This window comes from Anser cygnoides, chromosome 21 (genome assembly GCF_040182565.1).
Source record: "Anser cygnoides isolate HZ-2024a breed goose chromosome 21, Taihu_goose_T2T_genome, whole genome shotgun sequence".
NCBI classification, from domain to species: Eukaryota; Metazoa; Chordata; class Aves; order Anseriformes; family Anatidae; genus Anser; species Anser cygnoides.
The window spans coordinates 8,262,910-8,278,883 of NC_089893.1; the positions used below are offsets into that span (position 1 = coordinate 8,262,910).

The 15,974-nt window shown below is 46.1% G+C and overlaps 1 protein-coding gene across 16 annotated transcripts in view; it reads left to right on the forward strand.

Annotated features, from left to right (window-relative positions):
* The window catches only part of ARHGAP32 (Rho GTPase activating protein 32), a 262,161-nt gene that overhangs the window by 199,598 nt on the left and 46,589 nt on the right, over positions 1-15,974 (forward strand). For 11 of the 16 annotated variants that reach the window (XM_066981261.1, XM_066981262.1, XM_066981264.1 and 8 more), the window contains 2 exons: positions 918-968; positions 3,583-3,657. The exons of 2 other annotated variants lie outside the window; for them this stretch is intronic. In XM_066981261.1, coding sequence (XP_066837362.1) covers positions 918-968; positions 3,583-3,657 — 126 coding nt within the window. Of the gene's footprint in view, positions 1-917; positions 969-3,582; positions 3,658-12,363; positions 12,498-15,974 lie in introns of those variants that run through there. 3 more of the 16 variants (XM_066981269.1, XM_066981268.1, XM_066981276.1) reach the window with 3 other exon arrangements.

Below are 15,974 nucleotides of genomic sequence, written 5' to 3' on the forward strand. Positions count from 1 at the left end.
CCTGCTTCAAGAAATCACCTTCTCTCAGCTCCCGTTGAGTGGAGGGACAAAGATTTGGGGATGGAGGTCATCGATGTGAGTGTAAAAGCTGCTTCTTTGGGAAGAAGCTGCTGCTTTAGGCAGGACAATGCCAACTTGCTTAAAGCCCAGATTAGAACCGGTCTAATCTGTGGAGAAGTCATTTCTGGACTTTGTGTTTTCTTAATTTCATCCAAGCAAAAAGCCAACGCTTGGGGCCGAGGCAGCAAGAGCAAAGCCTCAGCAGTGTCTGCAATTGGTGGTTTTCAGGAAGAAAACCTTTTGTCAAGAGGAAAACATATATCTTAGACAATTTTGTTTTCCTTTTTGTACAGAATAAAATGTAAGATAAAGCAGCTGTCTGCTGTATTACCACTAGAAATGGAGGAAAGCCGAATGTGCTAGGAACCCACTTACACAAAATGTAAATTTACGAAGTTTTGTTTCTTTTTTTTTTTTTTAAGAGGTTGGCATTGTCCGTTTATATAAAGACACACTGCATCTTCCAGCCCAGTTCCTGACTCAACAAAGTTCTTACACATAGGCTTAACTGTAGACACATGCTTAACAGGCACTGGGAGCAATGCAAACAAATCCTACGGTTCTCTGTTGCTCAGGAGGGTTGGGCCTTGTGCTAAAAGTTCAAACATGCAAAATGCCTTTTTTTTTTTTTCTTTTTTGAGTTGGGACACACTGGGTGGGGAATTCTTGGATCCTAATGAATTTCCAAAGTGTTCAGGGAATAAAGCACCAACAACATGAAGGAGTGAGCCTGTGGTTATGTGTTGCACTGTGTACAGCCTAGCTGAGCTTTGTGTGAAATTAACCCATTTGGAATGGGTGCATGTTTTAACCAACTTTTTTGTTTGTTTTTTCTTTTTTTAATGATACCTTCCCAGTCTCCCCTGCCCACGGAGCCCGTCCAGCGTCCTGGAGCTACTTCCCCCCTTGTACGTTTTCATTTATTCCTTGTTTCTTTCTTTCTGTCTCTGTCTCTTTTTTCCTTCTGTATGTGCCATTCAGTAGCACTGTTGCTTTGAAGGATATTCAGGGAACCAAAAACAAAACTTCAGTCTAACACTGTGCCTTCGTAAAAGCTCTTTGGACATAAAACATAATACAGCAGGGAAACAAAGAAACCAATTCTAACTTTTCTCTGTGAGAGCTGATAGAATCATTCTGAGTCAATAATACCATAACTGCAAGAAATCGCCCTCTAAAGTGCTGGGCAACCAAGTGAGAATGCCAATTTGAAAGAAAGAGAAGTTTAATTTCTCTCCATCACCCATTTTTAACATGGGTCTGCAAGTACATTACAACTTGAAAATATTCAGAAGCAAAACTTTTTCTTTTTTTTTGGCTAAAAGATGAAAAAATGCCCTTTGTACGTGGTATTTCACAATGGCCCAAGTGAAACTGGGTGTCAGATGGAGGTGGCTTGCTTAGGCAGAGTGTCCCGCTTCATGCTGCTGTGGTCCTGTATTTAGGTCCAGCTAGTGGTAACCTAAACCTCATAACAATAGCCTATTGCCAGCAAAATTGAGGCTGTTTCCATAGACTTAATGTTTTATGATAAAGGTCTCATTTACACATACCAGCTCCCAAAGGGATGTTGTTTGGATTTCATAAATCAGTCTTAACACTGGCTACGCAAATATTATGTATATATTTTTATGTAAATATGGAATATGTGTGTACGTGTATAGGTGTACACATACTTGCCCCATGCCCACGCACGCCTGCAGCCTGTTGGCCCCGAGGAGGTGCTGATAGCCCAGTGACACGGAAGCAGGCTCCTACGGAGAGGAGAGTGCTTTGACAGAAAGCGCCTTGTTTCTGGGGTGCAGACTTCACGTCCTGAGCACCTCGCAGAGCGTGAGCCCGGATCATCAAATGCTCTCCAAACAGAAAGAGAAGGAGGAGACTTCAAAGAGGAAAGGGAGAACAGGGTTTGTGTTTCAGATGGGGTCATGGAGCCTGTGTGTGGCTTCTCCCACTGCAAGTATCCCAACCAACAAGAGCCAGGGGTATTTAAACTCGGGTGGTGTTTTTAAGATTGAGGGCAAAATTGCTATGACTGACTACATCCAGTATATAGCCTGCCAAAAAGTTTGGGAGGTCAGAATAGTGGGCACTGGTAAGGACTGGGGAGTTTCCTTCAAACGTGCAGGTAGGGACTGGTGCAGCTCCTTGCACATATGGGCCCTTCAGAGATGCCATTCCCACTAGGGTTCGGTAATAGTTAACTTCAGATAATAAAAGTAGGTGGTTTTGTTTGTTTTTTTTTGTGGCTTTTTTCCCCCTTTTTATTTTGAAGACAAAGAACAGCCACATTTCAGCTCGCTTAACCTGAAAGGTTAGCGTTCAGCCACCCTTTTTTAAGCTGTTCGTGAGGAGGAGTTCACCACTAGAACAGCTAGGATACTTCTACTCAAAGGTACAGGGCTTGTTAGTGTGTTAGTGGTTCTGCTCGTTTTTCGTGTGAAATTAATTTCCTTTGACAGCCGTGTCCCTCTGTGAGTCATGGAATTGCAACAGAGATTAGAGACTTGGCTATCGCTCCGCACAGAGCGCCACCAGAGATCGTGTGCCGCTCCCCCCCGTGCCTACGTTCTGCTCTGTGGTCTGCGCTGGCGGTTCTTGTTTATGATGTTTCTGTGTACCAAAGATCATGGTTGCATGTCTTCTGTTACTAGCAATTTAGGAAGATACTTGATGTATTTTTTTTTAAGTATGAAAGCTTCTGGGGTCTGTTCAGGCTCTGCCGGTGTTGGGGGAAGTTACTTTCTGTGCTCAGGATGCAGTTTTTAGACCCTGAGGTTCTTTTTTGGCCCTCGGCTCCCCCATGTAAAACAAGCTGAGATCTGAATAGGGAGGCATGGGGCAAAGTATGGTTTTGAAACTGGGACAGAGTGCCTCTGAAAATGCACTCGGAATCTGCAGTCTCCCAGCCCTAGCAAAGCCCCCTGTTGTGCAAGTTGCGGCTATGTTTAAACATCTGCGATTCTTCAACGAGCATTTGCCAAACTAAATTGGGACCTATTTTATAGAATTTTTCAAAACTTTTTTAAAGTGAAAAGTGTTTGCAGTGATGTGTTTACGTACTGTGTGTTTGTTAGCACTAGAGCTGAGAATTAGACTGCATCTGCTGTGCTCAGGCCTGAGCCAGCCTTAAGCCAGATGCTCGGGTACCAGTAGCGTCCACCTGCATCCTCAGCAGCTCAAGTTTCCTTGGAATTTGGGTGCTCGGTCGGTTTATTTCAGCTCACCTCATCTTTTTTGCTGTTCATCCTGTGAGCTTGGCATATCCCTTCACTTTTGCACAGAGCCCTTGCTAGTTAGGAGTGCCTCAGGTCTAGAACATGCCAGAAAAGCGACACCGTAGAACGCACGACACTGAAATCCGCGTTTCTGTAGCACTGTTTCTCTAATTGCTGTCTCTACAAATCAAACTGTTAGTCTCCTGCAGTTTGTTCCAGGAGATATTTTAATTTAACTTTGTCCTTTCTCTTGCCTTCTGTCTGTCCCTCTGCCCTCTTCCCACCCGACGTTAATTATGTGCAGATTTGGAGATGGATAGTGTAAAGCCAGGTTCTGCATGTGTTACAGAGGCTCTGAACCACTCCCAGCTGAGCTCAGGTAGAGCCCGTTAAGTACAATTAGTCTCTCGGTGTCCTAACCAAGCCTAACACTGTACATGATAGCAATAACTATGTACTAACACCCTAGGTTTGCTTACAGAAGCTAGATGTAGTCAAAATAGTTTATCGTTAAGATTTTGTGATTATTTTAATATCTGATGGCTGAAAAAGCCAATGCCTGACTGTAAGAATCTCCCCACAAACAGATTTTCTGCAATGATTTCATTCAGGTCCGTGAGTCCAAATCTTAACAGTGCTGCTTAACAGGTCTTGAATGTGAGCGTGTGGTTGCTCTGTAGTATCAGTGGCTGTTAGTCTGTACCATAAATTAGCTTCTTTTTTTTCCTGACTGATGAATTTTTAAATGTAAAGTGTTCTTCTTTTCCCAGGCGTTCAATTTGGGCCTCCGAATGCTATATCCAAAGAGTGTGCCAAACCCTCTTTGACCATGTTCCGGAGGAAAGAACTTGCTCGAATAAGAGAGAAAAGAAATGTGGTTACATGCTGTAGTTTTATGGCAACGTAAATGACCCTAATGTCTGCCCACTTGCGCAGTGATAGCAGAAAACAACTGTGTTGTGTTGGCATTGTCATGACAACGTCGCTACAGATTTGCAGAACTAACATTAGGTAAAATTGAAGTGTTCAAGTGAAACTAAGGAACTGAGATGCCTCTCTGGTAGATTTTATGTACTTAAACAATCTGATCGCCGATTATGGAGAGGTACTTGATAGCAGACATTTCTTCTTTGTCGTTTCAATAAATTGTATCTGGACTTTTGTTTTCCTGGATTTCCCAAGTGCATCAGAAGAAAATGGAAATGGTGTTTTAGGATAGACTGAGTAGCAAATTGTGTAACTTTTTGTTTCCAGCAGGTTAGATCGGGGCTTTACAGTAAGGCTGGCGATAAGACATATTCCTTGGGAAGCATTACGGCAACATGTCGTCTTCTTACATCCCTTTGTTTTGAGGTTGAAATGAATTCACGTGGTAACTGTACATTTCATGTAGATGGTCCCAGTGTACTGTTTGAGTATAATGAATAGGTTAATGGGTATTTGATATTGAAATGATACTAATAAGTACAGCCAGTCAGAGCTCGCTTGGGTTCAGCTCTCCACAATGCTGGTATTGTATTTAAGTTTATTAAGGAGGCTAATGTTTCTGCAACGTGGTGATTTTAAGTGCTTGGTAAGTGCCAGGCATTTTTCCTAATTGTATTTCAAACGACTGCAAATCTTCTTGTGGTTCCCTATGTGTAAAGCTGCCTCAGCTCTCCCAGTGCTGAAGTCCTTGTCTCTGCTTCCATGGCTGCCTTCTAAAGTCACCAAAGGAGGATTTATTTTTTAGCTAGGCTTTAAGACTTTATTTTACTCCTGTAATAAGTGGTTTGTTGGATGCTTGCATTAAAAACAAAGAATTTTTCTTAGCAGTATTATTTTGCTGGTAGTTTGCATCTTGGATACGTCAGGAATGCCAAACTTGGGCTTCCATTATTATGTTGAATTGCTTGCTTTCAGTGCTCATTTTTCTGAATTGTGCCAGTAATTACCTGTTTTTAGGAGAAGGGGATTTATTGCCATTACTGCTCAGGACTGCACACAGCTATAAGACATGCTATTGCAGTTGTCAGTCTTTTTAGTTCTTTAAATTCGTGTGCAGAATCGAAGTACAAATCAGAACTGCAGCAGCGTTTTCCTGTTAGTTTTTCATTTCCGCAGTCTCCCTTTCTCTTTGCTCTCCCTCCCTTGTTCAAAGTGATTCTTCCCCCCCCCCCCCTCCTTTTTTCCCTTCTCATTTTTTTGGCAGAAATAGAAAGGAATCAGAACTGTGGGCTGATCTGTGGAAATGCTGCTATATACAGGATTCATCTGGTCTCCTATGCAAGTCGCACCATAAAATCTGTGATTCTGCCGGAAAGTATGAGTTAGAGAGAACAGCTTCCTAGAGCCTGTATTCTAGGAACAGATACTGACAGAAACTCTAAATTACATATTCTGTGTTCATTGGAAAAGTAAGCGTCAGTAAGTAATCTGAAGTTGATCTTGGCCTAGAATGAAAAACTCTTGGGCTCGGGACTGGATACAGCTTTTAGGCTGTTTTTGTAGCACTCACATTCTGTCAGGTTTTTCCCTTTAGAAGGCTGCTGCAAGGATCGTATGGTAGTTAGGTGTCCAAATTCTGTTAGATGTGGTGTTTGGCAGAGGAACTACAGGAACAAAGCACCTGTGGGCTCAATCCAGCCTCCACCAACCCCAAGCTCCGTTTCCCTTCCTCCCCAGCTGGTGCATCCCAAGAGCAGCAGCCTGATGATGTCCTGCCCCAGCTACTGAAGCGTCTCTCTTCAACCCCATTTTAGGGAGTGAATTTCGCAGTAGTTGCATTTTGCTTCAGCAAGCCAAGCAGCACTGAGCTGTGTGTTTAGTTTTGCTTTCTCAGCGTTAGTTTGGGAGAAGGCGCCAGGGAGACCTCTGTATGAGCAGGCTGCTCCAGGGCTCTGGGGTTTTCTTCCCTTTTCCCTCCCCAGTGTGGGGGCACAGCAACCCCCCCGGCTTTCCCCAGAGCCAGCCACGGAGGCAGAGGATTTCCAGTAGGATTTGCACAGCTGAAACTGAGAGCTATCTTCAAAATGCCCCCTTTCCCTTTGCAGCAGGGCAAGTTTTTGATAAGTTTTTCTGTAGAGCTCTGTGAAAAGATACCTGAAGATTTCTGAGGTTGCTCAGCATTTCAGGAAACTGGGGGTGTCCAGCGGGTTGCAGGCACATAAGGATGTAGATGCCAGTGCATAGCAGTTCTGGGGGTCCTCTTCCAAACTGGGACAAATGATAGATTTTCATGGAACTCAAAGAAAAAAAAAAGTCCTAAAAGTTAAAAACTATCAATTTTTTTTTCTGCAGACTGCACTGTGCCTCTGTCTATGAGAACATAGTTCTGTCTATAACTTGTTTTTGAATACAGCCTTCAGAGGCAAATCTGAAATACTTTTTCTGACCACAGAAATAAAATCCATAAATTCTGGCTCGCTCATAAGTGAGGGATGAGCAAGAATTTTAAGAGTTTCAAATAAATTCCTAGGGATACATAGCATTAGGAAGGCAGTGAATTTTTTTTTCTTCTTAATCCTTTAATCCTTTAACAGTGCAGATGTTTTCTGGCAGTAAGAAGAAAGCATGCATTTTGGCAGGGTTTTTTAAGCACCCATGACTGTGTTTCATACCCACAGACTGTGGAGTCTTAGGTAATGTTCGCAGCTGATGCAGTATTTGCAGTTGGGAAAAACAGATATTTCTGTAGCATGTTGTAGGTGCTATGGAAACGTACTTTGATGGTTATCAGTTATTTGTGGGTAAATAGGTTGAAGTTCTTTTTTTCTTCAGGAGGTCTGGGTTTGAAAGAATGGAGTTTTCCCTTTAGGAGAAGAGAGCCGGGCATTGCCGCCCTGTCTGAACAACCCCTGGGAGGCAGGGTCAGAAGCAGAGGAAGGAGGCTGGGCAGGAGGCTCCATGGTTTGGGAAAAGAGCTGCAGGGAGAAGAGGAGAAGTCTGGACTAAACCAAAAGGGCATCTGCAGGCTCTGGGGACCTGAGATGAGGAGATGGATACAGTGTGGTTTTGCTCCTTCATTAATAGCTTTTTTTTTTTTCTTTACCTGAAATGAAAAGGGTGTTTCCAAGTCAGCTGCAAGACCTGCCTGTCTCCCTCCCCGTAGCCCACAAGGGGGGAGCTTTGTGCCTGCAGAAACAACTGCCGTGTGTGCAAAGCAAGCAATTTACAGGGATAAGCCATTTCACATGAGCATTGCCTTGTACCCTGTGCAGTCACGTGCGCAAGTGCAAAATGAGCAAAAAAGGTGATTGCTCTGGCAACCTTTCGGCTGCTTTGCGCAATATCAGTAACAGCACAGGTGCAGGGCATCAGTGAATGAGGCCTCTGTGTCCAACCTCAGGCCAGATTTGCACTCATGTTTTTCCTGGCACAGCTGATCCCGCTGTAAGTAAGGAAGAGATAGCAGCCAGAGCTGACACAGCTTATCTGCCAAAAAAAGAACACGCCACCACAAAAAGCCCTGCACACCCAGTCGGGTGTGGGCACAGCTGTCCTGGCAGAAGAGCCCTGTTGTCGGCTGGGGTTATGTCAAGGAAGCAGCAGCGCTGCCAGCTGAGAAATGTCTTGGGTCAGCATATTCTGCATCTCCACTGGGAGGCACTCCCGGTGTAGGCACAGCACTGGGAACCCGCCTCCAGTCCCCTCAAGTCCCTGGGGACATGCATGAAACACAGGTGGAAGGAAGAGGCAGATTAATTTCTGCATTCCCTCCTGGGCAATTTCTTCCGTGTCTGTGGTCACCCATAGCCTCTGGGGCTTTCTGAAGAAGCTGAACCCAGAGACAGCAGCTTCAGGCTCCCCAGAGTTTGACAAGTGATTTTGTGGAAAGTCTTGCCCACGTTTCTTGGGGAATTTTAACTGGAAAAGAAAATGAATAGTGGTAGTGTACGTATCTGTGCACGATCTGTATGCATAGGTTCAGAAATAATTATGTAGATCTGTGTATTGTGTAGGTAAGAAAGAAATGTATTAGTGGTTTTGTTATGGAAAGAATCATGGCATTTGTGGCAGGCATGCTTAACCTCTTTTGAGAGGTTGAATCCACCAAAATAGGATGTCTGCTTGTGAAGTGCAGCGGTGAAACTTGGCTGAGCACAGGGGTGTTGGAGGCACCACCGTGCTAATAATAAGGCCAGCTTTCTTTTCACTTCTTCTGTGCTAGTTTCTCACTGCTCTCCACTTAGCTTTTTTTGTTTTGTTTTGTTGTTGTTATTTTTAAACTAGATATTTTTTCCTTTCTCACAAGCTCTGTCAAAGTGGGACTTAACTCTAATAATAGTTGGCTTGAGCAAAATTCCGCAGTTGTGGTAAGAGCTTTGAAATCATGGAAAAAAGGTAGTTTGTTCCGCTCTGCTTTTCTTCTTCTTTTTCCTGAATAATTCTGTCAATTAGTGTGGGAGCCAAGTTGTGGCTCAGAAATATTTCCAGGCAACTTTAACCTTAGATGACAGCCCATAGCACTGACCCCTTCTTGCATTGGCAAATGGGTTTATCGAGGGTCGTGGTAGTGCATAGATCAGATCTCCACTTAAAGCCTGGTCCTGGTCGTTCATGCAGGCTGAGCAGCTCCACCATCGCCTCTCTGCATGCACAGGAGTGGAGCTTGGGCTCTGGCTCCATCTGGCTGTTGCCCTGATGCCCTTAGAGATGTGTATCTGTGTGAAACTCTAAATAGTGTAAGATGTGAGTGGAGCTGGAGAGTACGTCCTGGCAAATCCATAGCGTTTGTTTGGCTTTATAAGAACGAATTGGTTTGGGCATGGCCATGGTGTATGTGCGGGGCAATCCTGAAGCGAACACATAAAAGGATGTATTGTCCACTGCTTGGAGAAGATCTGCAGAATGTCTGCATCAAAAATCCTGTGCTAGCAGCCAAGGCAAGAATACTACTCTGTCCCTCTCTGTCTTGCCATCCTGCTTTCGCTTCTTTGCTCTTCCTCTGCCAGCAGTGAATTTAAACTGCTGCAAAGTACAGATCCAGACATTGCTCAGGCCTTTAGGGTTTGCTTCGCCAGCTCACGAATCAGCTTGCATTTGATTAATTCAGAAGACTTGGCTGATCTGAAGTTTCATCTACAGGATTTCATTTAAGAACTTGTGTTGGTGTCGCGCTCATTCTTCTTCAGCAGTTAATCCTGTGACTGCATCAGAAAGCTTGCATCAAATTCTTTGACTTGTTCTCATGGGAACTTGCTTTTGCTAAAGGGAAGGAAGGGCAAGGGAAAGTCGTCTGTTACCCACTTGGCTACGTGTGATATCATTTTAACTGCTTTTTTACCTTTGTGAATGAAATTCACAAAGGTTGAAAAATACCTTTATGTCAAAACTGACTTGTGTGAGCTCTGTGAAGCCAAGTTTTGAGGTTATTCCATGCCCATCTATTGAACGGTTTGCTGTTCTAGTTGTTTTTTGCTTTTTGATCTCCCATCTTCAATCTTAATTTCTCCCCAGAAAAGGGAGGTTGGTTGTTTGGGGGTTCTTTTTTGCATGTTTTGAGAGTATTTGATTGCAGGATAAGTGTAGTTGAGTAAGAAACAGCATAGAAAAATACTGGCTGCCTAACTTCTAATAATGGCTTGAAGCTTCCTTCAGTGGTCAAATTTGCAAAACCAGAAAGTGGAAAAAACTACAGAGTATATTAATAATGTTTTCTAGGTTACTCTGCCTCCCCAGTACTTATGTCTGAAATAACTTTTAGAAGATAGGTTAAATTTAAGAATGCTTTAAGGATTGATTTTGTGACAAGTGTGTGGATGGAGCCTTTTCATCTGTGGTTTCAAATGCTTGTTCTTGTTAGCTGTGTTTAAGAGAGAGATGTTCATTACCTGCCTCTTCTGCTCCACTGCAAGCTGATGAACACATAAGCAGTGGAGAATTCCTCTCTTCCACTTGTTTTTGTTGCTTAAAATAATCCAGCAAAATAAATTATGAACAGAAAATGAGATTCATGTGAAGATTTTTTTTTTTTTTCAATCAAGAGATTCAGAAGAAAGAGGGCATCCCAGCGCTGTTCAGGGCTTTTGAGGGCAAAGATTCCCGGTCTAGGGCAGAGCCCATAAGCGGCAGAGGCAGAGAAGTAGCGTCTCTGCGGTGGTGTGACCGAGTCCTTTCGCTCTCGTGCAGTGAGTGCTGTGCCAAAAGCAGACTTTTGTTTCCGGGTTCAGAAAAGCCACGTCCCGCATTGCTCAGGTTTCGTTCCTGAAGGAAGGGCATTTTGTAGCAAGCATTAAGTACTTCTCTTCACAAGCAACAAACTGCAGGTGTGTGGGGGGGGAAGTGTACCATTAGGAAAACAGCATTATGCTGTGGATGTTTAAATATCATCATAAAAATATGAAGTATCAGGATGGCTAAGTCAGATTTACAAAGATCTCTGCAGCTGTGAGCTCTGTTGTACGATTCTGTTCGGTGTTGTGTGTGACAGATGTACAGCTTCTTACCACTTGATGGCTTGTTTCCTCAGACCAGGTAGTTCTCCCTTTAAAGCAGACATTGTGGACCACACAGTAAAATATCTCAAGTACTGTTGATGGTCAGAGCTGTGATCTCCAAAGGTAATACACACATCTACAGAGCTCTGTGTTATTTGTGATACGGCTGTTATACTCCTGCTCTGAGTAGCAAAAACAGGATTGTGACCTCTGGCCTTAGCTTGACATGGTGCACCAGCAAACTTGTGCAAACTGGAACAGTTTGTCACAGCACAGTCAGTCGGCCTTGTAGGATTCTGCCAGCCCCAGCCTGGACTACATGGAAAAAAAAAAAAAAAAAAAAAAAAAAGGAACCTGATCATGATCGTGGCAGTTTTGAGTAGCTGCAAGCAGTACTACTTGGCAATCCTGTATACCTTGTTTTTTGTTCTGAATTATTGGGTGTGCATTCTGCATGTGGATTTTGGGTAGCGTTGCTTCTGTTGTATTTGTTCCCTGTTTGTGTTGGGATTGTACCAATTTTTATTAATGGGCTTGACAGGGGGAAAGTTCCTGAAATATTCAGCCGGTACCAGGAAGCAGATTTGGTATGCAAATTGTACATACACGTGTATAGATCTGGATTCTAGGAGTCACTCTCTGCTGCTACGGAAAAAAGTAATGTGGTGCTGTGATCCTTGTCCAAGCGAAACAGTTCCTGTCATAAATACCAAGTATAATAAGTAGCTTGGAGACACAAGTCAGCAAACGATTTTGAAAACAACACGTTTGCTTGAGGAGAAATTGTGAACACCAAAAGAAATGTTTTACCCTCCTGATGACCAAGATGCCTGCCTGAATACAAACAGATTCCTCTTTAATCCTTCTGACCCTGAGGTTGCCCAACTTATCTAGTGATCCCACATTTTAAAGTGTGTGATAGCAATTAGTGAGATTGATGAAGTGCATTGCAGCCCTGTACGGACCGAGGAGCTTGGGGTCAGCGTGGAGAAAGAGAGCAGCAGCAGTATGTAGTCCTCAAGCACAAGATCGATGCAGGGAAGCCATCAGGTCCCCTGGCACTTGCAAAAGGCCAGGCTGCTCGGCTCAGGTCACCGAGTGGTTTTGTCCCTGCCATGCCCTGCTGTGGCCACATCACAGCGAGGTGTGCTTTGTGCTCTGGCAGGGGGATGCTGAGAGGGTTTTGGAGCTGGGCTGTGAACTGGGTCACTGTGAAATGACCCACGTCGCTTGGCTTCGCTTTTTGCCAACGGGGACCCTGGAGAATTTGGAGTTGTTCTCCGCGATCTGGTCAACGCGGCCGCGAAGCGTGCCGTCGCTTCGTGCTGTGGCCACGCAGCCCCTCAGGGCACAATTCCGTAAGGTAGCACCACGAAGGGCTCCACGGCGCGGACACCCCGGGGGCCGAGTGTCCGAGGGGCGAGCCCCGGGGTGCGAGGCCCAGCCGGGGCCCGGCCCTCACAGCGCCGGGCCCGCTGCCGCGGGGCGCCGCGGGCTCCGTGCCCCAACCCCTGCCGCCTGACCTCCGCCTCCTCACGCCGACCTCTGCCCCCCGGGCCCGGGGGCCGCTCGGGGAGGCCGGGGCCGGGGAGGAGGAGGAGGAGGAGGAGGAGAAGGAGGGAGGCACCTGCGGGAGGTGGGGCCGGGCCGGGCCGGGCCGGCGGGGCTGCGGGAGCCGGGGAGGGGCCTGGCGGCGGCGGCGGCTGCAGGGGCGGTGAGCGCGGCGGTGCGGGGCCGGGAGGCTGCCAGAGCCCCGGGAGGCTGCCAGAGCCACCCCCGGCCGACGACAAGCGACAGGGAGGTAAGGCAGCGCTCTGCTCTTCACCCCCCCCCACCTCCGACCCCCGCCCACTTGTTGCTCGGTCTCGACTTTGCCGTTCGGGACCGCTCTCCTCATTGCAAGGCGTTTATATTCTAACAAAACGCAGCCGGGCACCTGCCGGCCTCTGGCTGCCGGCTTCTCCCGCGCCTTTCTGCCCCGTAGCTCCCCGGTCCTGCACTGCTGTATTGCACCGGAGCGTCGTGCAAGGCCGGAGCTGCTGGGGCTTTCGTGGCGGGCAGGGTGGGCGCGAGGAGCCCCCGCACCCCAGGGAGAAGGAGTTCAGCAGCCGGAGCTCCCAGGCCGGAGCCGTGCCCGCAGCGGTCCCGGGGCTGCAGGGATGAGAGCCCTGTGCGGGTCCGGACCGAGCTCGGAAGCAGCAGCTGACGGACGGGAATGTCGAGCTTTTGAATGTCAGGAGGTTTTTGCGTATGGCTTTATGCTTTCGTTTTCCCTCCCTCCCCAGACTGGCACTCGGAGGACGTAGGATGCGTTCCTAAGTGTTCATGTTGTTGATGCTGTTGTTCAGGAAAGGGGGCTTCCTGTTTAAAAATGCTACTTCATTGTTCGCTGGAGCCCCAGGGCAGCGAATGCACGCTCTGGAAAATACAATTGCCAGGGAGAGCAGTTACTGTGATCATAGGAGGCACTTTGCAAGTAGCCGTGGCTCGTCTGTTCGTGTTTGTTCAGAAAGTCTCCCAGAAGCTATTGGCCCTTTTAAGGGCTAAATGCCCTGCAGGATCTTATTATTTATGGCAGAGAAGACAGCAGGCCTCCCCTTTTCACTCTTCCCTGACCTCCTTTGTTCTGGGCACCACACAGGCGCTATAAAAGAGGCTCTTTTGAAGTCAAAGCTCAGGACCGGTAAGATAAATGAAAGGAACAAAGCACGCAAAACAATACAATATCTGCATTCCTAAGTCTTCAAAAGTCGGTTTAGTTTGCTGCAAATCCCCAAACGTATTGGGCCCAATTTTCATTTTTGGTAAAGCTTTTGTACACTTCTTCAGCTTCCTAAGGAGAGTGTATGTGAAGATGTAATTTTTATCGTCTTCAAAGCTGTTCTATCCTGCCAGTGCTGTATATAGTGAGTGTGACGCGAACGAGGCTCATGTCCCTTGTATTCAGTGTCGTTTCCACTCCAGGTGAGTGCGAATTTTGTTTCAGATGCCAGACTCATCTCAGGGCTTGGTGCTGGTGTTAACAGCTCAAGTATAAACACTTTAAAAAGTCAGAGTTGCGAATAGGCAACGAACCATAATGATATCCATCTTGGAAGAGCAGGACCTTGCAGTTTGAAAGTAGCTGGTCTGGGTTGTAAACAACTGCCCTCTGGCTAGTGAAAATGGAGATAGGAATCTCTTGTGACGGGATTGGGAGAGCTGCAATAATGGCACTTGTCATACTGGGAGTACCACATACCTCAGAGGAGCCTGTGCGCTGAGGTTTGCAGGGCTCAAGTAACGGCTGCGCCAAGTGGTTGCGGAAAAGGGAGGTTTGTGCCCTGACCCGAGTCTCCTCCTTATTCCAGATGCATTGCACATATCCCTTCCTGAAGGAATAATACCTTCTTTCCCAGTGTCTTCCCAGTGCCTTGCATAAGGGCGGACACTCTCTGAGTCCAGGACTGGGCTTCATCTGCCAAGCTCCTCGTTATTCAACTTGTGCAGTTTGTTGGTTCACGTCAGATCTTTTTTCATTGCCCGCCTCCACCCACCGCCCAAGCTGAAGCGTGCTGCCATGCAGAACTGGAGGAACTTGACTGCAGTCACTCCGGTTTGTCCTGGTTTAGCTGCTGTCAGAGCTGGGCTGAAGAAAGATTTGTGTTTGAGTGAGTAGCGAAAACTCTGGGCTGCGTGCATGTGTCCAAAGAACTCGATGTTATTCAGGGTCAGCTTTAGTTGCTGTCAAGTTTTTGGAAAATCTCCTGCAGCACTGTTGCCATTTGTATCAGAAGTGGAAATAGCGTGGGTGAGGCTCAAGCAGTAACTTCATTTAGGGTGTTTTGAAGCCTTTTGATGAGGGAAGGATACCGCATGGAGCATACGGCTGATGTCTTACAGACAGTGAGAATAAGGGAGGGCAAAGACAATTTGCCTTCGGATAAGTATGGTTTGAGGACAGCACGTCTCCCTGATGGACAGACCAGAGGTTTAGTTGTGCTAGTAATACACTTACCTGAGGCAGAACATTACTTTTCAAGAGGTTTGTTAATCTCCAAGGTGAGCAACATAAGCGAGAGGACTGCATTAAGCTCTGCTAGGATACATAGAGGTTTAGCAAAAATGTAGTATGAACCAAGAAGACAGCAAAAAGATATTGCAGGTGTCTCTCTTGCTGTCTTTCTCCTAGCTCTGCATTTTGCCCTTTGCTCCCCTTGTCTCCTGGTCCTGCTGCTGGCCTTGTGACCTCTTTCACATCACCTGAGCTGCTGATGCTATTGCCTTGCACGCTAAATGGTCTCGTTTCTATCGTCTTGCTTTCAGGTCCCACTTGTTTTCCAGTTTGGCCCTCTGATAACTTGTTTCCTTTGAACTATGGCCCCATCTACTATTATTTCCTCACCTCCCATTGAAAGCCTTGAGGACCTTGTGTTACCTAACTGAAGCCCATCCCTGCGGCTTTGTCACTATGCCTGTTAGTCAGCACTGCTTTTTTTCCAAACACAATTGAAACATGCTAATAGAATTAATAGATTGACCTTGTCAGCCCTGTACCTTTGAAACCGCTCTCCTTTCTCAGTTAGCCTTCAGCTGTGATTTGTATCTCCTAACCATACACTGCTTCCCTCAGGGTAGGTACGCTCTGCTTCAAGGAATTCAGAGGTGTCCTGTGATCTGTTTGTTCAGGAGGTCAGGTCCTATTATCTTAATGCTCCCTTGGAGTTTCTGAAAAGATCAGACATATCTTTAGCCTGGAAGGTACTGCAGATTTCTTCACACCAAACTTCCCTATCTCTGGGCAGGTGACATCCTCATCCAGCTATCCTTGAGCTTAGCATTCCTCTCTCCTTATAAATGCTCAACAAATTTGGCAGTTTTTGTCATTGTAAATAGTGGAGATTGTGGTTCTTGTATGCGTTTTCTCAGTGAGGTACAGAAACCTTTTTCAGACAGTTCACACTGTAAGTAATGCTTGTGTGCATCATTACAGACGTGTGCCTGCGTGTGCTCATACCAAATAAATAAAGCTACAAACAGTCAGCGCTGCTGCTCAGGTGTGCCATTAGCTTTTGTAGTCTTCTCTCTTCTCTAAGGAGACTAATTAGACCTAAACGCAGCAGCAGATGACAGAGGTTGTTGTATAATCTGGGAGTGAAAATGCACCGAGTCAGTTACCAGGATCTCTGATGCCGGCTGTTCCTGCGCTAACCTAAATAAGCCAGCACTCAAATTTGAGCCAAAGGCAAGCACAAAGCTGCAGTTTTGTTGAGGTTGTTGTTTACACACACTGCCCAAA